Below are 25,843 nucleotides of genomic sequence, written 5' to 3'. Positions count from 1 at the left end.
TTCAGTGAAGTATGAAATAAGAGTTTGTGAATATATGTAGTCCATGTGGCTTAGTCAGTGGCATCTTAAATATTACCATTTACTTGCCAAGCCACCATGTCTACACATATATTATCAATTTAAAAAAAAAAACATAGAATAGAAAGAAATAATTTGTTATTTTAGTTTTTACACCTAACACATTGCAGTTTGCTAGGTGAAGGCCCATCAATCTGGCATCACACATTCTCATCATAGTGTTTAGAGCAGGACTCAGACAGAGAAAGAAGCACATTATTTTTAAACACTTGAAGCAGCAAGTTAAATCCATGTGAAAAACCACATAGCAAAGGAATAAGATGTGTAGAAAACAAGTAATAATCTACATTAGCGGTAATCAACCTTTCTTATCTATCACACAATGGTTCTCTTTAATGTTGGAAAGTAACTTTACTTTCATAAAATTTGTAAAGCAGAGTTAAAGAAAGGCAAAACATATAATAATAATTACTTTGTCAAAATGCTATGAATAGCTAATGAAAACGTTTTTAAAATTACTGCTGCCTGCCACCCATCATGGAGTCTGGAAAGCCCATTAGTCAGTGGTAGGGCCATGTTGGCTACCACTGGTCTACAGCATTCAAACTGTGACATCCTTCAGTAAGTTTACTATCAATTTTCATAGTCACTTTACAAATATTTCTTAATATCAACTCTCGAACATATTATAAGCAGTAACGCAATCACTGATACCATCATCTAGGAAGCCATAATCATCTAGTTGAATCATTGTAACATATTCAGCAATATCCATAATATCTGGTTTAAGTCGTTTTTTGAAATACATCAAAGTTGGGCAGTTACTTTTCTTCATTAATCAGGAGATAGTGGTTGAGGCATCAATGAAATTCACTTACCATATACACTCACTGCCATCGCATAAGTTAAAAATGAGCACCATTGCTTCACAAAAGATATTAACCTTGTTCATCCTGACGATGAACTGGTAAGAGGTGCAGCTTAATCGTCTTTTACACTATGATACTTTTTTAAGTTGCTCACACTGTCACAAATAATGTGTATTAACTGTGATCAATGAATAGTTCATGTAGTCGTGAGAAAACTGACAAAGAATGAAAATATCGAAATGTGTAGCAGATGAGGTGAAAAAGCAGTCACATTACTTGGTAACTACATTGTTTAAAGTTAGTTACAGCTTAAACAACACTGGCTGTAAATGTGTCAGTCTCAGTATGATGTCAGACTGGGAGTTCTGTCCAGTGTTGTATTTGAAAATCCACGATTTTGTGATGCTAGAGTGATATCTGAAGATGAGTGGTGTTGACTATGTGATATGTCAATAGAAATTTCAGCTTTCATCATCAGTAGTGTTGGGAGATAATATGCTTATAGCAGGAGTCTTCCCTGGAACAGTTATAATATTCGCTAGTGGGGAGAGGATACATATACAGGAGCAGACGTTTAAGAGTCTAGCATATATAAATTGTTCTATAAAGTATGCAGTAGATTGTTGACTAAGGTGGCAGTTAACGGCTTCATATGTCTTTGTTTCCTATATAATATCCTGTATGCCAATGTGAGTGCTTAGTCGTCGTTGTGACCGAATGGATGAAACATCCATATCACAAAAGTCTTGTAGTATTTAACTCCTCCTGCAGTGATGCTGGAAACCGGAAAAAGAAGGAAACAAATGGATCCTTACTTTCTGAAAACGTAGATGCTTTAGTTGTTAGACTTTCAGGTGGTGGGAAGGCTAATATTGCTTTCACACTGTTAACACAACACGAGAGGATACACTTCGAGTATGTACATATTTTTCCAAAAACGCTGTTTCAGCTAAAATTTCAGCTATAGCAGGAGATATTGCATGGCACTGAGAGAGTAACATACCAGACGTTCAGAGAAAGCAGCGATATTCCACCACCACAAAGGTAAAGACAAATAGCATACTCGTACTTGATGACGTGGCGGAGGAAAACCAGGATGTGAGACGGAAGTAAGTGTTCTTTGACCCCTGTATGCAACTCGAAATACCCTGCTGGAAAGAAAAAAATTAATGCATCCAGAAAATCGACAGTGCTTTTGATCTGCCACCAGGGGGACAGTAGATGTACTGATAATGATTTGTGTTGTCCACCAACAGACTGCATTGTCATATAGCTACTGAAGTGTCATCTGTATCTACCCGTATGTATGGAATGCTCACAGCTAGAAGGCTTAGTATGGTGCAAATGTGTGAAGCAAGCAGGCAACCATGCCACAGGGATGCACTCATGGTTCCTTCATCCAACTGAGTGAGTTTGAGAAAGGTCAGACTGTAGTCTTTCAAGTGGTAGAATGGTCCTACCACAGAGTTGCCATGCTGCATCAGTCGTAAAATGATGCTGCTATCAGTGGTTACACAAACATTGTCTCACCCCTAGACAAAGTTCTGGACGTCCATGCAGCATCATCATAGTGTAAGGGCAGCAGTGGCAGATCGTACAGCTATCACCATACAGATAAGAGGACTTGTGAGTCCAGACATGTTAACACGTAACAATTGCGAACCATTTATTACCAGTGGGACTATGGGTACACACACCTACAACCAATCTTCCAGTCACGCCACAGCATCTACATACATGGCTCGATTGGTGCTGTCAGAGGATCTCCTGTAAGACTGAATTGCACACCGTGTTATTCAGCGATGAAAGCAGATTCTGCCTGCATGCAAGTGATGGTCATTCATGCTGTCTCATAGAGCTTATGGTCTGAAATAATCTACAGCTCTCGTTCACCATTGGTGTTTCTGGAGAGAACGCTAACCAGTGCTCAGTATGTGCAGAAGGTTGTTAGAGGCATTCTTTTCCATTCTTGCAGGAGAAAGTTGATATGTTGCTCCAATAGGATAATGTTAATCCACACACTGCCCATGAAACTCAATGTGCTCTGCGAGACGTGTAACACCTCCCCTGGCCAACACACTCTATGGACTTGTCTCCCATCAAACACATGTGAGTTATGGTGGGACGAGAAGTGGCTCCTGCGACTCATCAACCAACAACTCTTACAGAACTATGTGAACAGATCGAGCAGGCAGTATTCGCCTTCTGTGTGAACAATTGGATGCCAGAGTCAGCGCCTTCTTTGCCGCCCATGGAGGCTATTGACTACATGCTAATATGGGTTTTTGAGCATGAGTCGATACCTGGCACCTAAGAACCGCTTGTTCTATTGACCTGTAAATGTAATTTAGTGTATTCCATATGCACTGTTGCAACAATAAATCCCGAGTGAACTGGAAATCCTTAAAAGGGTGTATTTTAATTGGGCCAGACATACTCGAGGATCCTGAGGCAGTTGGTCCAGGATAATGTGTGTCTTATTATCACTTTTAAACAAGACAATCTGAATTTAAAGCATATTACAAAGCCCATGTAGAAACTGACATGTTAATCAATGAATTCGTTGCTATATCCAAAGATTGCTGTAGTAACTCACAGTAAGGCTTTCTGGTTATTGATAAAACTAGTAAATTTAATGAGGTTCGATATGGATGAAACTTTCTGGAGGCTGCCCATAATGGGCAGTTTTCCAAAACGTAACTGTGTCAGCACATTGGATACTATAGACTAATTTGCACAGATGCAGTGCTCATCCCTATGGGACGAAGCATAAGCAAAACATATGTTTGTATTTTGACAGAAAGATTTAGACGATCAATCCAATATTAATGGAATTGGATAGCGGTCTCAAGGCAGCAACTACAAAAGGTGAAGCTCAGCTGAATGACAGAATCCAACGAACTGGGCAAGAAATCACCACAGGGTTAACGGAATTGGGTAGCATTATCAAGGCAGCAGTTGTGGCAGATGATACTAAGGTGGAATAGTTTAACGACAGAATCCAGCGATGTGAGGAACATGTAGATGGGAAAAACTGAAATAATAAATACAAGTGTCAATATATAATTCATGGAACTTGATGTGTTTATGAGGGGAATAGTTATGAAAGTCACGCTGTACAGCTCACAGATAGAGGCACACGAATGAAAGAGTCCATTGACATGAATCTGAGATAGGAGAGTTAAAAAGTCGAACAACCCATCATCACAGATAGCTCTAGAGTATATCTTGTATAAGATGTGTATGCTGTCCAAGTAGGTTTAGTATGCAGCAGCCTGTCAACAAAATGCAAAGTCATAGAAGTGCAGAAAGCTATTCATCTCCAACTATGACTCTTAAAACTGGGACAACTGCGCCATGAACAGTTCTCTGAGACGTTTAGATCCATAACAGAAACTATGAAGCAGCTCTCACTCATGGTGTAGCAATGTGATGGAAGATGAGAAGTCGGAATGAAAAAAGAGGGTGAGGAAGCTAGCGAATTAGAGGGATCTGTCGGGATCAACCATATATGCTGGGATTACTTCCTATATACTTGACGAAAAACACCATGTACGTTGGAGACGGGGGGTCTGAACAGACACCATGTTTGGTGGAGGTAATGTTCCTGAGAACTTTGAACTGCAAAAAGTTTTTGCGAAAGAGAAGAGATCTTATGTTGAAATATCACATATGACAAACACACATACGCAAGACAATATCTAAAAGGACAGTTAAGAACCACAAACAGCAGGAAATACATTAGCATTATTAGACCAGCATTAAGTGGTGTACATGGCGAAAGCAGAGGCACTGACATTCATCACAAAAAGCTGAACATATAAACTGCAGAGTATATATTTTATAAAGATTCGAACGAAATTATAGGCAAACTGTGACTACTGACAGCAACAGCTAAAGCAAGGAAAACTGACCACTAAATGAAATTATATTAGTCATGAAGCTTCGAGAGGGATGCATTATCGATTAATGGAGACAGTGGTCTGTGAACTCCACAGGCCTACCTGCAAAACATTCCAGTACAGATAACTCATAATACGTGATTTCAGTGGTTTAAGGCAGTCTGTTATTGTAAATACGAAAGAATGTTTCGAAATACAGAAGTGTGGTCGGGAAGTCTTACCTTCCGAATTGATCAATGGAGATATTTAGTGTCTAAAGTACAGAGAACAAAACCCAAGAGCTTATTTATTAAGGAGAGCGATGGTGAAGAGACTGCAGGGAGATTTTAAACAGAGGAATTACAAAAAAGTTCTGAACTGGGTGAGTTTCTTGTAGAGTGTATCAAAGGCAATGCAGGAGCAAGTCTTAAGTGAATTTTTTCGGCTTTGCACCATCGCAAAACACGTGGGCGAACATTCCTCGGTTGGTACATAACAGGGCGCACGAACCTCGGACAGAGGTGGCGGTGGTATTCTTGATAAACTGCCAGTTGAACTTCATATTCCAGGATCCAACTTCTGAGGACCTGAACGAAACTAAAAAAGCATCTGGCTCTACTTGATGAAGTCTGCGAGTAGCATGATTTAGCATATGCTGAAAACCAAGGTTTGGCAGAACGTTATGCTACAGATCGAATTTTAGCCGACATAGCTAAGCAAGTACATTACAGAAGGCGCATTGACATAGGACAACGTACTGCGGCATTCCATGGTTGATAAAGCAATGTGTGCCAGACTTAAATTGCGTGCTACAATTAATTCAAACAAATTATGAACGAAGCTTGTCAAACGGTAAAAGAGAAGCTTAAAGGGTGCTTAAAAATTATCAGTCAGCGATCCTAGTGGCAAAAAGTGTGTTGAAGAAGGAGAAGAAGAAAGAAGCAAGAAGAAGAAGCCATGTTAAAATCCCTAGAGTCCTGTCAACACATAAGACATCTGGTGGAATTATGCTGTTTCCAGTTCCAACAGTAGCAGAGCTATTGGTAATTGGGTCGTTAGCAGGAGGAGCTGTTACCATAGCCTGAACATTAAAGCCTGCAAAAAAAGCTCTGGAGCTACTACAGGAATCTAAAAGGCATAATAGGATGAATGAGCCGTCACTATTGGTGAGGGACTATATTTAAAACCATAAAAGAAAGGATGGACTGTTTATTCATGTTGTATTTATGTGGAATATCTTGCTGCAGATGATTTGGTAATGCAAGGAAAGTGGGATCGCAAATTTAGACATTGCGGGCGTACCTACACTCCTGGAAATTGAAATAAGAACACCGTGAATTCATTGTCCCAGGAAGGGGAAACTTTATTGACACATTCCTGGGGTCAGATACATCACATGATCACACTGACAGAACCACAGGCATATAGACACAGGCAACAGAGCATGCACAATGTTGGCACTAGTACAGTGTATATCCACCTTTCGCAGCAATGCAGGCTGCTATTCTCCCATGGAGACGATCGTAGAGATGCTGGATGTAGTCCTGTGGAACGGCTTGCCATGCCATTTCCACCTGGCGCCTCAGTTGGACCAGCGTTCGTGCTGGACGTGCAGACCGCGTGAGACGACGCTTCATCCAGTCCCAAACATGCTCAATGGGGGACAGATCCGGAGATCTTGCTGGCCAGGGTAGTTGACTTACACCTTCTAGAGCACGTTGGGTGGCATGGGATACATGCGGACGTGCATTGTCCTGTTGGAACAGCAAGTTCCCTTGCCGGTCTAGGAATGGTAGAACGATGGGTTCGATGACGGTTTGGATGTACCGTGCACTATTCAGTGTCCCCTCGACGATCACCAGTGGTGTACGGCCAGTGTAGGAGATCGCTCCCCACACCATGATGCCGGGTGTTGGCCCTGTGTGCCTCGGTCGTATGCAGTCCTGATTGTGGCGCTCACCTGCACGGCGCCAAACACTCATACGACCATCATTGGCACCAAGGCAGAAGCGACTCTCGTCGCTGAAGACGACACATCTCCATTCGTCCCTCCATTCACGCCTGTCGTGACACCACTGGAGGCGGGCTGCACGATGTTGGGGCGTGAGCGGAAGACGGCCTAACGGTGTGCGGGACCGTAGCCCAGCTTCATGGAGACGGTTGCGAATGGTCCTCGCCGATACCCCAGGAGCAACAGTGTCCCTAATTTGCTGGGAAGTGGCGGTTCGGTCCCCTACGGCACTGCGTAGGATCCTACGGTCTTGGCGTGCATCCGTGCGTCGCGGCGGTCCGGTCCCAGGTCGATGGGCACGTGCACCTTCTGCCGACCACTGGCGACAACATCGATGTACTGTGGAGGCCTCACGCCCCACGTGTTGAGAAATTCGGCGGTACGTCCACCCGGCCTCCCGCATGCCCACTATACGCCCTCGCTCAAAGTCCGTCAACTGCACATACGGTTCACGTCCACGCTGTCGCGGCATGCTACCAGTGTTAAAGACTGCGATGGAGCTCCGTATGCCACGGCAAACTGGCTGACACTGACGGCGGCGGTGCACAAATGCTGCGCAGCTAGCGCCATCCGACGGCCAACACCGCGGTTCCTGGTGTGTCCGCTGTGCCGTGCGTGTGATCATTGCTTGTACAGCCCTCTCGCAGTGTCCGGAGCAAGTATGGTGGGTCTGACACACCGGTGTCAATGTGTTCTTTTTTCCATTTCCAGGAATGTATAATGCACTTTGTTGTATACGAGCATTGACTGAAAAGTAATGCCTCCACTTTCGTAACTCTTCAACAGTTGGCAGCATTGGTATGTGGCAGGTACTGGCTGGTTCCCTAGCCTCCTCTCTATAGCACCAGTTGGCGGGAAGCCTTATCATTGAACGGTTGTGTTGTTACAGTGTAAAGTATGGGACCCTGTGCAGACGGTCGGTCAGTGGGATTTTAGCAAAGTGCAGTCATTGAATTGTTGGCAGCAGAAGGTGTCACCCCAAAGGAGATTAATCAGAGAATGATAGCAGTTTATGGTGGTTGTGTTAATGTGAGTACTGTTGTTGGGCGAGTAAGTTTAAAGACGTGAGGCAGGAACATTTGACCTGCTTAGCAAGCAAAGAGTTGGACGTTGTGTTACAGCAACCACAGCATCCTCTATACAGTCCAGATTTAGCACCGTCTGACTTTCATCTGTTCCCAATAATGAAACACGATCTGTAGGGACATCGTTATTCTTCTGATAAAGACGTTGAGAGAACTGTGACACTGTGGTTATGGAAACAGAGTGTCGTCATCTTCCGTGATGGCTTCAAAATCTTGTTCGTCGTTGGCAGAAATGTATCCAATTGGCTGGTGATTATGTGGAAAAGTGAATATTAGTAGTTAAATATCACACTCTAAGGATTATTTCTGGGTCTGATTTATTAAAATATTCCCATCCAAACCCAATTAACATAGGTGGAGGCATTACTTTTCTTTCAACCCTCCTATATAAAGGAAAATAGAATAACATCTACTTTTTTGGCTTGTAGGGGGCTTACTATGGCCAGGAGAATAACACCGATACATCGCCTACAGCCATTTGTTCTACAAGAACCTCAGTGGTCATTTCTGTTTCTCCTGACACATTTGTAAAAACAGGCAGCAGCTATATACTCGTAATTTGAGGTGTAGATGTGATGTCATACACTCTGACTTTAAAAGAGCACTCTGTATGAAGTGCAGATTATTCTCCCCTTCCACTCACCCCGTTCCCAATAGATTCAAGCAAGGGTGAATGTGGTATTCCACTGATCAGCGTGGAAACATAATAGTATCCCAAATGTCACAGGGCCGAACAGCAAACTTCATCCGAAAATGACAAAGTTCCGAAGATTCTCTTGGCTCGTACGAGACTGACTATCTAAATGCAATTGTAAAGTGAACTGTGCAAGCATTTGACTCATGTACAAACGTTAATTCGTTTAAAACGGAGATAAAAATGACAAAACATACAATGACTCTACCCAGGAAAGCTGAATAGGGTCAATACCTGGTTTCTGAAGGAGTCAAGTTTTGGCTAACAATACGAAGAAAATTTACGAATTAGATCAACCAGTGGATCTATTACCATGATCCGTGTCGAGTGTAACATTGTATTGAACTCATACCTCAAAAGTCGATTAATACATATCGTCTACAGATTTTACCCAACAGTGGGACAAGGCTACATGGGATGCTGTGCAGTCTAATATAACTCCCCACGACTGTTCAGACATTCTGCAGCTGAATAACATCCGAGTTACGAGTTCCACAAGTCGATAGGAATGATACTTCGCAGTAACATCACTCGAAATAACAACTCCAGTTCAATAGAACGAACGATCACTTGTCGGGAATATATATCCCACAAACCTTTTGCTTTGGTGATGTTCAATAATAGTGACAAGATAAGAATTCTGATTCAACTCCATGATTATTTAACAGTTCCGAGCAGGAATTTCCTATACTTCAAAGGCACGTTTATGAAGAATCTTCGAGGTGAGCCCACAGAAACATCACGACTTACGTGTAAAGCATTCACCTTTCTGTTTCAAAGAGCTGCAATATGAACTTAATGGTCGAGTGCAGAAGGAACAACGAAATTACATCGACATTCAAAGATTATGTATCCACATTAAATTCGGACCTGAACGCAGGATAGTCCATTGACGGATCAATATTTAATCACTTTAGTATATACATACCTCTCAAAATGTTTAAAGGGTTCTTTGAAGGGAATAAACATTTCATTATGAAAGCCAAGCAGGAACTGATTCTTGTTCGAAGAGTCACAGATAATAATGCATACTTTCAAGAAGTGCAAGCAGCAGAAAATAAAACTGTTCTGGATAAATTGGTGTGGTAAGTACTACACGTATCTGTGCTGGAGAACTCTGAGTATCCAGTTCTACTGACGATTTGAAGACAGCCGGTTGATTAAGACATCTATTTAACTAGAAATGGCTCGATTCATTATTCTTGGACTGCAGGCATACATAAGAGGGAATGTGACTTTGGATTCCAGCTTATTTGACAACTATAATCTAACCAGTGCAAAACTGTTCCTGAATTCAGTATATTACCCATACAATAAACTACAAATTGATTGAAACAATGACAATAACAGTCTACCGTACAATATGTACTTGGGGTTTCACACGAATTTGGATGTGTACTTAGCTCCAGAAGTTTAAAGAATTAGCGCCAGGTTCATGATTAACTACTCGAAGCAAATTGAGAGTATCAAAATAGGCCCTATTGACATCCATATTGAATCTGAATTACCCGCCAATTTTCCTTGATGCAGTGCAGTAAATCATTATTGTTGCACTGTCATGTTATTAATTACTCGCTTCCCACAGGAATAGTATAGCGATTACCATAATGTGATGGTGATGCTTCACACCAGAGGTATTCAACAATTACACCTTAAAGTGCAAACATCGTCGCAGATGTAGATGAGTGTGAAAAGTTTGTGTTTAAGGACGTTGCATTCGACAACAGTGAATGGGTACTGACGACATTCTGCACCTGCACTATCGTCGCTTTATCCAAACTGTTTAGTACAATACACTAAAATGCCAAGACTTGACAGACACACACTGGACTCGCATTCGGAAGGACGACGGTTCAATCCCGCGTCCGGCCATCCTGATTTAGGTTTTCCGTGATTTCCCTATATCACTTCAGACAAATGCCGGGATGGTTCCTTTGAAAGGGCACGGCCGATTTCCTTCCCCATCCTTCCCTAACCCGAGCTTGTGCTCCGTCTCTAATGACCTCGTTGTCGATGGGACGTTAAACACTAATCTCCTCCTCCTCCTTGACAGACAGTTCTGTGGTTAACCTACAGTCACCATGGGAAGTGATGGGATGATGACAGATTGCAGTATGAAGGAATTGCGACATCATTCCTAATCTATCATCATTACAAAAATTCTGTGGCTTCCCGAAAATGCATCAGTAAGGAACCCTGAATGTTATGACTGCCCAACTATTTGGAGACTTAAGAAAAAGTTTGGTGGATACATAACTGATTAAATATGTGCTTCAGTAAGTGTGCAAATACTTTTCAGTTGGATTACCAGTAAATGATATTCTCTTTTCTTAAAACTGTATATTTTTTTATTTATTGTCATCGTTCTGTACCTCTTACAGGGTTCTTTTAAGTATACATGATATGCTGCCTGAACAGCAGTTTGCTGAGTTTTGGTGTTACAATTTAGAAGCCTTCTCGATATGTTTCTGTAACTGTTGCCTGCATACAAGGGTATACACAGGACTCTTTGTACATGGTAAGTGGCAAATAATTTAATACAAGAACTGAGGTACACACGTCATTTGGAAAGTGGACTTTCTTCATCATCTCAGTGACATCTGTGTCGTAGTCCTTTAATATTCATTACCACCATATGCACTGCAGCCCATGTATGACCTCGCATATGATACAGCAAACATCTCCACTCAAATACACTCCTGGAAATTGAAATAAGAACACCGTGAATTCATTGTCCCAGGAAGGGGAAACTTTATTGACACATTCCTGGGGTCAGATACATCACATGATCACACTGACAGAACCACAGGCACATAGACACAGGCAACAGAGCATGCACAATGTCGGCACTAGTACAGTGTATATCCACCTTTCGCAGCAATGCAGGCTGCTATTCTCCCATGGAGACGATCGTAGAGATGCTGGATGTAGTCCTGTGGAACGGCTTGCCATGCCATTTCCACCTGGCGCCTCAGTTGGACCAGCGTTCGTGCTGGACGTGCAGACCGCGTGAGACGACGCTTCATCCAGTCCCAAACATGCTCAATGGGGGACAGATCCGGAGATCTTGCTGGCCAGGGTAGCTGACTTACACCTTCTAGAGCACGTTGGGTGGCACGGGATACATGCGGACGTGCATTGTCCTGTTGGACAGCAAGTTCCCTTGCCGGTCTAGGAATGGTAGAACGATGGGTTCGATGACGGTTTGGATGTACCGTGCACTATTCAGTGTCCCCTCGACGATCACCAGTGGTGTACGGCCAGTGTAGGAGATCGCTCCCCACACCATGATGCCGGGTGTTGGCCCTGTGTGCCTCGGTCGTATGCAGTCCTGATTGTGGCGCTCACCTGCACGGCGCCAAACACGCATACGACCATCATTGGCACCAAGGCAGAAGCGACTCTCATCGCTGAAGACGACACGTCTCCATTCGTCCCTCCATTCACGCCTGTCGCGACACCACTGGAGGCGGGCTGCACGATGTTGGGGCGTGAGTGGAAGACGGCCTAACGGTGTGCGGGACCGTAGCCCAGCTTCATGGAGACGGTTGCGAATGGTCCTCGCCGATACCCCAGGAGCAACAGTGTCCCTAATTTGCCGGGAAGTGGCGGTTCGGTCCCCTACGGCACTGCGTAGGATCCTACGGTCTTGGCGTGCATCCGTGCGTCGCTGCGGTCCGGTCCCAGGTCGACGGGCACGTGCACCTTCCGCCGACCACTGGCGACAACATCGATGTACTGTGGAGGCCTCACGCCCCATGTGTTGAGAAATTCGGCGGTACGTCCACCCGGCCTCCCGCATGCCCACTATACGCCCTCGCTCGAAGTCCATCAACTGCACATACGGTTCACGTCCACGCTGTCGCGGCATGCTACCAGTGTTAAAGACTGCGATGGAGCTCCGTATGCCACGGCAAACTGGCTGACACTGACGGCGGCGGTGCACAAATGGTGCGCAGCTAGCGCCATCCGACGGCCAACACCGCGGTTCCTGGTGTGTCCGCTGTGCCGTGCGTGTGATCATTGCTTGTACAGCCCTCTCGCAGTGTCCGGAGCAAGTATGGTGGGTCTGACACACCGGTGTCAATGTGTTCTTTTTTCCATTTCCAGGAGTGTATAAGAACATTGTCTTGACAACACTGCCGTTAACTGGGCCGCAAATCAGCAGAAGGAATTACTTTTCGTTTGATCACTGGAAGTGGCTAAATTCCAACACCAATCACTTGGTGGTCTGGTTTGATAGCGGGCAGGCTCTAACTTCCTTGTGCCTACACATGCAGTATCCAGCCTGTCTAAACAGGGGTAAGCGTCCCCATTTCCTATTGGCTGAAATATACAATGGAATACGGATCTCGTTTATAAAAGTGCCACTTTTGCGCCGATGGTCATTTCAGTCTGATCATTAACAGGAGTCACTTTTCTTCCTTCTGCTAGTGAGTGGACCCTTCTGCGCTTCTCAGTAGCTACCCTTCATTCCCTATTGAGTCGACTGCCTGGAGCAGCTCTCTGATGCTTCAGAGCAATAACCATCCCAGAATTCCCTTCACTTTCTATTGGAGCAACTCTCTGGTGCTTCTCAACAGTATCCATTTCAACATTTCTTTCATTCCCACTGAGAAGATTGACTAGAGTACTCTCAAGCGCTTCTCAGTAGGAACTAACACCGTCCTATTCTTTTCCTCCCTTCCTATAGCTTGTCAGCGTTTGTGAGCTATAAGCAAAATACTGGCAGTGACGATGGTGCCGCTAATAATCATCCCAGATTCAACTCTGATGGTTATACAGGTGTGTGGTGATGATTTCCGTTCATATTGTTGCTTCTATGCGCTTAATTCTTTTTAGCTGCAATCTGATGGTTAGTTTTTTCTCTCCTCTTCTTCCTCTGCTGCAGATGGTAGCATACCATCATCTCTGACTAGTACAGTACTCTGGAGGACTTGGTGAGGCGTCTTGGCATTCCAAAGGATGGTGCACGAGTAAATCCCGAATCATGTGCACATAAGTGCCCATTTTCCTCTCTCTCCCTCTCCATGTGTGTGTGTGTGTGTGTGTATGTGTGTGTGTGTGTGTGTGTGTGTGTGTGAATAATGCAGTTACCTAATGTTATGCTTTTTTCTGTTTGTTGCAGAACTTTTCTACAAAATCGTGGCTATGGGAATGGATAAGATACCACTGCGTCGAGTAACAATCAATTCAACGCTGGAGTCAGTCACTTTAATTGATTCAGGTGATAATTATGATGGTGATGTGCAGGTAATTGAACCAGAGATCCCCATATTTGAGCTGGCACCTTTCTTGTCTGTGAGCTTATGGGGAATGATGCCAGTCATCGAGGTGTGAATTCATGGATAGTAGTTATTCTTTTTCTACAGTAATAATAATATGCTTGTTACCCAACACAGTTGCATTCATGCATTAGTAGTGTGATGTGTTCTTGTCTAGTTGTAGGTGCCTCGATGATGATGCCTGAGGGAATGATTTAATCCTTTCAACGCCATGGCTTATGATTGTGAACCCATATTCATTCTCCAGCATTATTTTGTGGGGGTAACATCAATCATCAAACAGCAAATACATGAGTAGTAGTTCTTTCTATTCTCCTACAACAATAATACGCTTGTCACTCACACATAATTGCATGCATACATTACTAACAGCAGGTGTTTTTGTTTGTTTCTAGCTGCACTCGGTGACAATGTTGCCATGAATCAGGGAGTCGACCTGCAGCAGATTTGGATAGAATATTGTTAGAGATAGGAGCCAAAAATGTCTCATGGACTGATTCAGACACTGATAATCTTGAAAATCAGTAGAAACATTATAGGCATCTGCTTATATCTTTATTTATTTAATTATGCATATTATTAAATATTTTCTTTCTTTGCAGGTGATGAGGGGGAGACATTTGGAAGCAGGCTTGTGCCTGAAGCAACGACTCACCATTCATCAACGATGATGATACATCCCAGGCCAGATGTGCCGCTGCCCAGTCCATCATCGATGATTACGTACCCATCACTGGACAAGTCACAGCCCAGCGCATGACTGAAAATGATGAAGTATCAGTATCTGGATGTGTCATAACCCAGGACTTCATCTATGATGATGCACCTGGAGCCTGACATGCCACAGTCTGGCACATCTACAATGATGTCTGCGCAGCTGGACGTGCTGCAGACCAGTGCGTATATGATGATGTACCCACAGCTAGACATTCTGCAGCACAGCACATTATCTGCGATACAGCTTAGGTTATCAACGACCTGGGCCAGTCCATCACCAACATCCTGGCACGGCACTACAACTCAGGCCCATTTTCTATAGTCTGGAGCATGCCCCATGGGCCTTAGCCAATTTGTAAACATTGCCACTGGAAATCACCATGACATCACGTTGGGAACACACACACATACACACACACACACACACACACACACACACACACACACACACACACACACACACACACACACTAAAAGAGAGCAGTGATGCTGTTGAGGAGAAGAGCATCGTCAACATTTGAGGAATTGATGGTGTGATATCACGTGTTAGTCAACTGCAGAATGGTTGAGAACTTTTACCAAGAGCATCATATTGGGAAATTTTTCCGAAAGCAGGAAAGAGGGTCCAGTAATGCGCTCAGCTGTGTATTCCACCTCGATATATGCTCGCATGTCTTTCATCTATTTAAAGGGTGAAGTCTAGTTTCATTCCTCTCCCAAAATATACTGATGCTAAAGAAGAATGCATTAATGTCTACAATATTACCGATAATTATTTCTTTGCTAGGTCACTTCTTGCTAGCGATAAAAATTGCCCTTAAAATTCATGTGATCTGAGAATATATAAAACATCTGGTATCCATGATATTTACAATTTCCAAGGCATCTTATTTGCTATAGAACTCCAGCGCATACCAAAATTCGAGAGGCAGAACTCTGATTATTCAGTTCACATACACAGACTGGATCTTTGTGACAGCAAGCCATAAGATGGCAGTTATGAGCAAATAGTGCAAAACAAATAAGTGAAGCATTAAGTAGTTAGACACCTCTACTTTTCAAAATTAGCTAGTCGGCATACCAAAGATGTAGATTTGCTGCTATTTTCCAAAGGTGAGCAGCAACACTATGTGCAGACCAAAAACATGTTCACCTAGATTCCTCCCAGTTGAATAAACAAGCATATAAACGGCTTCTTTGCTATGGATTTCTCAACTCGTTTACCATGAGTGAGTATCTTGAAAGGTACCTCATCGACTGCTCTACCCATGAAGTACCAACTGCCATATTATTTCACAATTTGAGTGGATAAGATACCAGCTTTCTTTTTCTCATTCAGCATTTGGGTAATATGGGTTTGAAGGGTGATAAGTAACTATCATTCCTAATATTATTGTAAAATGAATTTTCTTTTCCAAGAGAATCATGTCAAGAATAATGCTCCAGTTCCTGGATTTGCTTCGCTTCAGACGTGCTTCTCTTCAGAAACTGTGTCAGGAGGATATGCATATCACCAGAGCCACATATCCTGCTGATGCAAAGTTTCAGCTCTTGACCAAGAAGGGATATTTCTATAACAATATCTAGATTCAGTCGAGAGACTCCATGAAACCACATTGTCCAACAAAACCTCATTCTTCAGGAAACTAACAGGCATTGTCGCAGTGACTTCACATTACGAGTATGTAGTGAATATTTGGCCTAAGTTCAGCATCCCTGATTTAGGAGAATATGCTGGGTTACACATGAACACAGATGTACAAATGCTCACAGACATTTTTGAAGATTTCCAAAGTGTATGCCTGAGCACATATGATTTGGATTCTGCCTTCTGTTTCACTGTGCTAGGGCTTTCATGGGGTGCAATCTTAAGAAGAACACATATCAGCATTAAGCTGTTGACCAATGTTGGCATGTTGCTCTCTTTGAGCTCCAGATTCACTGGGGACATGGCCAAAGTACAGTCAGGTATGCCACGGTGAATAACCTACAAATGATTGAAAAGGAGTACAGGACTTTTGACTTTCCTGTTACATCCTTTTCCTACATGTAAACTGGTACGCCACACAATAAAGTCTACGATTTGTGTGATTCTGATGGTTGCCTGAGGAAGAAATCGTCAAACTGAAGGTAGAGACCCATGATGTGACTGTGGATGCTGGTGAGGGATATATTTGGAGGTAGAACTGGCATATTCCGCCCATCGAGCACAGCATCTTCCCAATGTATCCAGAGCACATAGTCTCACGAAGTGGTTTCATGCCAGAGCTGTTGACAACGCTGGGGAGTAAGCAGCGATATATTCTACACTACAGAAACCTCAAGCAATATCTCAGGTTGGGGATGGAACTTCTTACTATCACTCATGGCATCTCCTTCAAGTACTATTGCTGGTTGAAGGAGTACATTGAACTAAACTCCCAAAGAGAGGTCTTGCAAAGTGTGACTCTGAAAACGATTTTTACAAGTTAATGAATAATTCTGAATAATTCTCAATTTTTGGAAAACAATGCCAAATGTTAGAGAACATCGCAAAACTCATTTAATTTACAGATGAGAGGGTCAAGAGATTACACGGTCGGACCAAATTTCAAGTGGGCCACCATCTTCAGTGAAGGACTGGTCGCTGTGGAGACAGCCAGGTTTCATTGCAGTTCAAAAAAGATGTCTATTTTGGTATGTGTGTTCTGGACCACTCCATACACTACATGTACCAATTCCACTACGAGTTTGCAAAGCCAAACTTTGCTGATCCCAGGTTGCTTTATATGGATACAGACTGATAGGTGAATGTCTGCAATTGTATGAAGTAACTGGCTACAATCACGAAGAATTCGACACATACAAATATGCAACCGATAATCGTTTTGGAATAACACCATGAAACAACAAGGTAATCTGCCTGATGAAAGATGAGGCAAAGGGTTTGCAGGTTGTAGAGTTTGTGGGGCTCAGACCGAAAACGTATGCATACCACATAGATGCTGATTCCACCCAGAGGCAGGGTAGGGTGAGCATCGTGTGGCCTCCAAAGAAGTGCCTGTGTGTGAGCATTGGCACTAAAGCTCTGTATGAAGATATATACAGAGCTTTAGTTGGTGCTGCTCCACATATGGTGTACGATATAATCTTTCAGTTACAAGGCAATGAGGTACATACTGCATCGAAGCTGTATGTAGCATTATTGAATCATGACAACATATGGTTTCTTCCATGGGGACAGGATTGGCACACTCCTGTAATCACAGTACTGAATAGTTGAGTGTGTAGTTATCGTTTTATTCATTTGTAAATAATGGATGTATGTCCAATTGTGTGCAGAATAGTTGGGTGAGCTGCTTGTTATAATTGTTCATGTGTCATTATGCATGCCTGATAGCAAACTATATATATATATATATATATATATATATATATATATATAGCATGATCAGAAAACAATGGTAAAATGTAAATAATTTATATGCAGAAATAAAATGTAAACATTCTATATAGAAACATAATGAGAAATGTTATATTTAGGTCTTCTAGGTTTAGTGCAATGTACCTGACAGTCATAAGTCTTCAGAAAAATAGCTTTGCAAATAAAACCAATTTGTATATGGTGAGCCAAAAGGCTGTTTACGTATACAAACAAAAAAATTGTAAATTATTTCTTATTAGGAAAAAATATGTATTTGAATAAAAACATTGTGAGACTATGTGCATGTCATCAGAAACAAATGGCTTTGTCAATAAAAAATTATTAATAAATAACCATAAATTATTGTAAAAATGCATTGCAAAAACAAAATTTATAATAATAAACCATTAGTTAATTAGTTCTATCACTGATCTTATTTCGAAACCCTGCAACTATGTAATTATTGTTAATTTGTTTATAACAAACCTGAACATCTCCTCATAACACACAAACTTCGAATATACATAGCCCAAGTGTGCAACCTGACACTAGAAGTGTAACCTGACACCAGAAGTGACCTTGAGGAAAGATCATAATCTCACTCTTAACTGTCACTGATAACCTATTGATGTAGATACAGTATTGCTGAAGGGGATACAAAAATAAAAAGTTAGCACACTTTCCATATTTTCATTCCATATAGTCATTTTGTTTTGCAACTGAGTTTAATAGTATGCAACATGACTGATTTGTAATGTGAACTAGTAAATAGTAAATAATGCTCCCAGTGTGCAGGGTGGTCAGAAAGAGATTGAAAAGCATGTAAGGGTTTTTCAGGGGAGGTTGTGCTGAAAAATAATTGTTAAGAAAAAGATTTAATATGTTGCTTTGTTTAAGAATTGTTTAACATTGAACTTAGCCAATCAGATCGTTGTGTGCAAAAATTCAAGCACTTGCACGTGCAAAAATTCGGTAGTGCTCAAGCATTAACAGGTGAAATGTACCTATTTCGGAAGTGATAAATTTACGTTATGTGAGCAAAGGCTATGGTCATCCGAAACCAAACAAAGAATAGTTTTGGTGACACTGTGTCTGGCAGGCTGCTAGAATTTGTGTGCGTGGCGACCTGACTGGCTAACTTCAATGCTAAATAACTAGCAGGAGGCGCAATGTCTACAATTCTGAATAATTATTTTTCAGCACTACATCCTCTGTAACAGCCTTATAAGCTTTCCAGACTGTTTCTGATCACTCTGTATTTATACCTTAATCAAATTTCTTATAAATATCTCTTTTTCAAAATCAACAGCTTAGTTCATAGAACCAGTACTATAAGCAAGAATCATCCTAATAAAGTTTTAAATTTACTTGCTTTGGCCCAAAAAAAATCTTACTGAGGAACAAACATTATCAGTAACTAGCTAGGAGCCATAAAAAGCATATGATCACCTTGAAATGTTCTCGAGTATTTAGTCCGTTTGTGTCATAAGTGCCTTTTTGTTTGATTACACATGGTTACAATAAGCTAAGAATGCCATACGCATTTCGATGTATTACATAATTAACATCTTGTGATAAATTTGTTATTACCTCCTAAATGAAAACATGTTTATGTTCTGTTAAGATATTCCACATCCATTACGATCTTTTCACTCAGGATCTGAGAAAGGAATATTTTCATATACTTTTTCATAAATATGAATTATGTTTTGTGACATATTCTACATCCTTGTTGGTCTCGTTATTACTGAGCCATGTAACAGAAAGTTTATCTGATCTAATCACACTAATTATGGATTTTTGGATAATTTTTCACTGAAACTCTTTATTAATAATGTCCATACCCACAACAATACAAGACAAAAATGTCCTTCATTACTAATTACTGAAGCTGTCAGTGACCGAGAAAGTAGTTCAATATGCATCAACAAAAATTTTTGATCATTTGGTAAATAATACAAAAGTCTAACAAATAGTAAAGAAAATTTCAAATCTAACCTAAAATCGTTTTTTCTGGATAACTCCTCCTATTCCATAGACGAATTTCTATTTAAAAACTGGTGGCCCTAAAAAGTAATTAATGTTAAAACCACTTGTGTTAAAACTAATTGTGTGTACATATCCTGTAAACTGACTCATTCCATATCATTTTGATGGAAAATTCATTCAAATGCTTTATGGAATGTGCAGCTAACTAACTACTGTCTCTGGATTAAAGAGCTTCCTTTCCTAGAGTTTACAGTTTGCAGAAGTAAGACAGAATAGGTTGCACTCTGTTGCAGCAAGTGAGCCCTGGCGTGGTGTACACGGATCTCTTCAATCAGCTGCAGCGCTTCAAGCCAGAACGCCTGTATCAACACCCCCATCTCAAGCCAGAGGATATCGCCAATGCCGTCATCTTCGCTCTCGGAGCACCGCCAACAGTGCAGGTACAAATGACACAGTCATTCACCAGCCAACGGAAGGAAACAGCGGTGCCATCAGTCAAGGTTTCCTCAAGACTTTTTTACCCATTATGGTCTTTAGCTACAGACACCACACATGTCCACGTTGTTCTTTCATATTTCCTAATGCCGTCTCACCACATTGTTAGGTAGAATCTCACTGGACCAGAAGACTATTTCCTTGATCTGTTTACTATGTACAGTCATCACCATTTCATTTTCATTACAGTTGCAATTACACTTTCTACTTAAGTTTGTTCCCTGATCCTCTTCATGTTTCCTGTTCCTCCTACAGTTGTCAGCATACATCTTTTACAGTTTATGAACGCTTTTCTCTCCAGAAGTCCATATTTCACTGCCATACGTCAGAGGTAGACCTACATCCAGACTGTTTACTTTCTGACTTGGACATTTCTGGGAGCTTTGTTTACTGAAGGGAATCCAAACCATTGTTATTAGTTGGTTTATTTCTTTTGCCATCGATCCAGTCATTGCTTCAACTGGCTAAGGTTCTAAGACTTCATTGTTAACATACATCTTTCTGTTTTTCATGGGTTATTTGTACATTATTTTAGACTTATTATGATTGATTTTGAGGCCTATTTTCCTGTTTTTTTTTAACTTTTTGTATCTTTTCATTCCCTCTTTTCATGGAGTAGGGCAGTCTGTTTGAAGGCGACTTTTACTCCCTTTTCAGAGTTCAGCGTCTGTATTTCGTTATTCTGCTTGCTTCTCCTTTTTCTCTGTAATGCTTTGTAGTTTTTTTTCCCAATTGAGGATTTATTTATTTACTTGGAAGGTGTTGGGGGACATTTCTGACATTTGCCTAACAACCTGGCTAGAACTGCTGGTGTTGGCGTTGACACCTTATTTGGCCACATGTCGAGTAGCTGCTTGCCCCCTCCACAGTCGGTTCTAGGCACATCGTCTGCAGTCCATTTCCTCTAGAAACGTCCTGAGGTGTCTTTGTGCCGGTGCATCTGGCCACAAGCTGGCGTTCTATTCTTGGTACAGTGCCTCTGGTGCTCTATCTACGGTTCGTACCCTATGGCCATGCTCTCAGTATTTCGTTTTGTTCAACAAAACCACTTCTAGTCGCCTCTGCACATCACATGGTGGCGACAAGTATCTGAATATTTCTGACCAGCTACAAATCCTACAGGTATTTTCGTTATCAATTTAAGAGTTGTCATTGTTTTTTGTTGTTGGCTTTATGAGCATAAAATGAAACAATTTTTAGGTCCTCGGCTTGACATAACTACAAAGAAGCAAAGAAAAATTCGTGAATTTAATGTTGCATGGACTGCCTTTTTCACGTTTACTCAAAACTTCAATAGTCTTTCAGAGATCTGACAGAAAAAAAATTGTTCAAAGTAAGGAATCAAATTCGCTGGGGCACCTTACGATCAAACAGATGTCATTTAGCATTAAATGTCTTGCCGGTGATATAAAAAAGCTTAAGCAGTTGAGGAACTTTGGACGAGCAAGAGGAATCAAATTCTGTATTTAATTACTGGCTGAAATCAGCCAACAACGTTGATTTTTCAAGTTTTGTGGTTAGTAAAGAGGTTGATTCTGATACCAACATTTGTTATTTTAAAACAAGGCTTTTAAATTTGAGGGAAGCTTTTCTCAACGAATTTCAGGAATTCAGAAAGAGCAAATGTTAAAACACCTCTTGTAAAACTCCAATACATAGTGGTGACAGGAAGTAACTTATGCTGTAGGTACGGAGTACAACTTCTGCTTTATTACAGAAAACGCAGTACATGTAAGAGTACATATTCACGCTCTACAGTTGTCCGAGACTACACTCTCAAGGTAGAGTCAGTCTGCCTCAAAACGCCCCCTGATCAATGATGCTGCTGTTCCCACCTTTTTTACTGCTGCTGTAACAAGTAATTTTTTCTCCCTTTATTCGTGACATTGGAAGCTTTGAAACGCAGTTCCTGGATTTAGAAAGCAAGGAATTGTTGAGCTCGAAATTTGAGTATCTTTGTGTTGACATGAAAATATTGGAGAAAAAACCTAATGTAAACCTAGTTCTTAGCACAAGTGCTCTACTTTGAAAGACCTTGGGAAGGAAGATACGTTAATTTTCAGCACATGGAATAATAATTATGACTCAAATAATCAGCTGAAAAAAACTAGCATTTGTTGTTCTTTCCTTATTTGCCATGCAAACAATCGTTTCCACACATGAACCTTATCAGAATAAATTAAGAAATCATCTTATTGATGGGAACCAGTAATTGTGCCTAAAATTGGAAACTACCACATACAAACTGAGTTACCCAAATTTCCAAGGAGATGCAAGACCATTCATTGTTCACATTGATATTTGTCAGTCATCATCCCATAAACGTTAAATGTAAATGTGGTAAGTTTGTCATTGTTGGCTGGGATGTCCAACAGGGTGGGTTCAGCCATGCTTCAGAAAGGGCTCTTTCCTAGTGGATCTGTGAGAGATGTCCAAATGTATTTGTAGAGTGTAGACGAGTGTAATGGATACATGCAATCATGTATAACATGGTATTATGTAATGATGATGATGAAAGAAGGGAGAGGATGAAACGTGGTGCCGACTTACCTACTACTCTCAAATAGCATCAAGGGGGCCACCAAGCTTAATATCCCCATCTGATGAACGAATCCCCTCCCCCCCCCCCCCCCCTTTAGCTCTCAAGGAATGGGAAAATAGAGAGTAGTCAGGCATTCTTCTTTCAAGAAATTGATTGAAAAGAGGGTGTTACACAGGTTTTTAATAGGATTGGAACTGGAACTCTTTTATGGATACTTACACGTCGCCATTCATCTTACAGTATATTAAAAATACTCTATAAGCCAGGGTCTAGCGCCGCCCCCCCCCCCTTCCCACTGCAAACTATTGTATGGGCACTCTTGTTGCATCTGCCACTGCAGAGAGGCTTGGTATGTAATCCATACCACTGGCGCAAAATCTGGTGACCAGCAAGTTGACCGCCTCTCCTCCCCTTGCCGGCCAAACAAAGACAGGGAAAATTTCAACCGCCACCGCGATTCGAACCGGCTTACTTCCAAGTCAGGCGCCACCACACAGTCGTGCATTAATGGCCTTGGCTAAGTAGGTAAGTCATGAATTAACTTCATGGATGTCATAAAATTTAATATATAAATGAATAAAATCGTTAATGAGGATTATATGAAGTTGTAGTTTAAGTAGGAATTTAGACCTTAAGTGAAGTTAACTGATTTTAGGGACCATTGTGGAGTGAACCAAAATTTAGTGTTGAGAACTGAGAAAGATATATTTAAATGGTTCTGACATATAGAGACGATCATAAGTAGAGAGACAACAGAGCTGCACAAATATGTATGGGAGAGTTGGAAGGAGACGGCCTCAATGAACATAGAGTATGGGCAGAATATGGTGGTAATGCGCTGTGATCAATTTTCGTCCAAAGCACTGGGCGAGATCATTCGTTCGTTCAAAAGGAGGAGGGGGGGGGGGGGGCTGACTGTGTTTGCCACCTTTCTGCCAGGCGGCGATGACAGAATCTAGGTGCAAGCCCTGTAGTCTTTCTCAAATGATTTTACGGAAACTACTTGGCAAAAAATTCATTTTTGCGGTACTTTTAGCTTTATATATCAGGTTTATTATGATGTAACCATCATTTCGTTACTGTTCATAGTTACTTTGATATTTACATGGAAGTAAGACAGTGCGAGAAATTTGAAAAAAATTGCAATTACAAGTAAGGGTCGCTATGATTTTCCGTTTGGTACATATTAAATAAAATGTTACTGCATATCAAATTTAGCTAACATATATAATTTTTCTTTGGACTAGGGGGAAGGACTGAATCTGTCACCAATCTCGAGAAAATTGGTGTGATGTATCACATTCGTTTTCGACCGCACTACTTCAGCCATAAAACTTAAGTGAAATATCCACAATTTTCGTCATATGTCATAAACGATATTAGATATCGAAAAGAGATTTTGGCAAATGATAGCATGCACGAGGACACAATTTTACCATACATTTCTTATGCAAACCTTCACTATTTACCGTGTTATTCCGCTAACTGCAGACGCTTTGATTGAAAAAATTTAATTTTTAAAGGCCATCGATAGCTGGGGAATCGAGAAATGCTGTGGGTTTTGGAACAACGTAACTGAAAACATTAAACGTTTATTTTGTACCGAGGATTTGCTTTTTGTAAGCTACTGACCTTACTTTTCCTCTGTTCCCATTTAATAAACTTAATAAACCACTGTTTCAGAATTCTCTCACACCTGTGTCTGCACACTATGTTAGTGAGGTGACAGTTTGTAAACTCTGCTGTTTTGACAAAAAAGCAAATTTTAACGTAGCAGCTAGAGAAATGTATAGGTTTTACTCAAAACTGGCCACTTATGACGCTTGTATGGAAGTTACAAGTGGTTAAGAAGCCAAGCGAAAATAAATCACTGCATTTTCTGCAGAGTTCTTCGTAGATACTAACCAAAGCAGAGGCAGCTGATCTTTTGAATGGCCACTATGCAAGTGTGGGTGTGGAGGGGCTCCAATTAATATCCACAAAAAATGTGAGCTTCAATTTGGAATTAACTTCCCCTCCAGCGCTCGGCAGTTTCCCTACAGCGCCTGAACGTAATCCGTACCAATACTGCTCTCCTCATGAATGCGTTGCCAACTGTGCATCTGGCGGCCATGGTATTTTGCATGAACTTTACCTCAGTCAAACTAAGGACATTTTTAGCGAAGACCAGCTTGGGAGTACCATAATTAAGTTAATAACAATGTATCTATCGCTAGAATTTAAGTTTAAAAATTTGGCTCTCAGAAAAAAAAATCAGTCATTGTACTGTTGGACTTTGTCACTATTGGCTAATGAGTTTGATGACCCCTGTCCTATTGCAATCACACAATAACTGTTCCTCATTCTTTTTTTCCAGGTCACAGAAATGATAGTATTGCCTGTTGGACAGAAAATGCTTGGCCAGATGTGAATTGTGTCAAAATGTGAATGTTTGAAGATAAATGTTTTTTTTTTTTCGAATGTATTCTTATTTAAATAAAACTCTCGTTGATAACTACTGTGTTGTGTTATATCTCGTCGACTCTTATGAATCACGTTCAATGGCTATCCATTGGGGCACTACAGCAAGAAGACATTTTCTGCAACACATTCGTGTTTGTCAGGACGTATACATTACAATGTACTGGATATACTAATGGTACACTTTACAGCCCCCACAGACATACATGTGTCACGTTTGGCTGTAATTTTTCGTACAGTAGACGAGCAGCCTAAGGAAGGGAACATGCCTCAATGCAAGTATAACTGGAAACAGCTTACCTATTTTGCTTTTGTATTGTAGTACAACTACCGTCTGCTTTAAACTTGTATATATGTAACTTGATGTTCTTCTCATAGCACAATTAAACAATTT

At 41.3% G+C, this 25,843-nt stretch overlaps 1 protein-coding gene across 1 annotated transcript in view; it reads left to right on the top strand.

Annotated features, from left to right (window-relative positions):
- LOC126413126 (farnesol dehydrogenase-like) overlaps positions 1-25,399 on the top strand; it is a 121,549-nt gene extending 96,150 nt beyond the window's left edge. Inside the window, exons 3-5 of the mRNA XM_050083017.1 lie at positions 13,687-13,892; positions 20,246-20,392; positions 25,346-25,399. Of these exons, the coding sequence (XP_049938974.1) occupies positions 13,687-13,892; positions 20,246-20,392; positions 25,346-25,399 (407 nt within the window). The remainder of the gene's footprint in view (positions 1-13,686; positions 13,893-20,245; positions 20,393-25,345) is intronic.
- The last annotated feature ends 444 nt before the right edge of the window (positions 25,400-25,843 follow it).

This window comes from Schistocerca serialis, chromosome 7 (genome assembly GCF_023864345.2).
Source record: "Schistocerca serialis cubense isolate TAMUIC-IGC-003099 chromosome 7, iqSchSeri2.2, whole genome shotgun sequence".
NCBI classification, from domain to species: Eukaryota; Metazoa; Arthropoda; class Insecta; order Orthoptera; family Acrididae; genus Schistocerca; species Schistocerca serialis.
The sequence above is the reverse complement of the archived record's forward strand: the minus strand, read 5'-3'. Positions and strand labels throughout refer to the sequence as shown.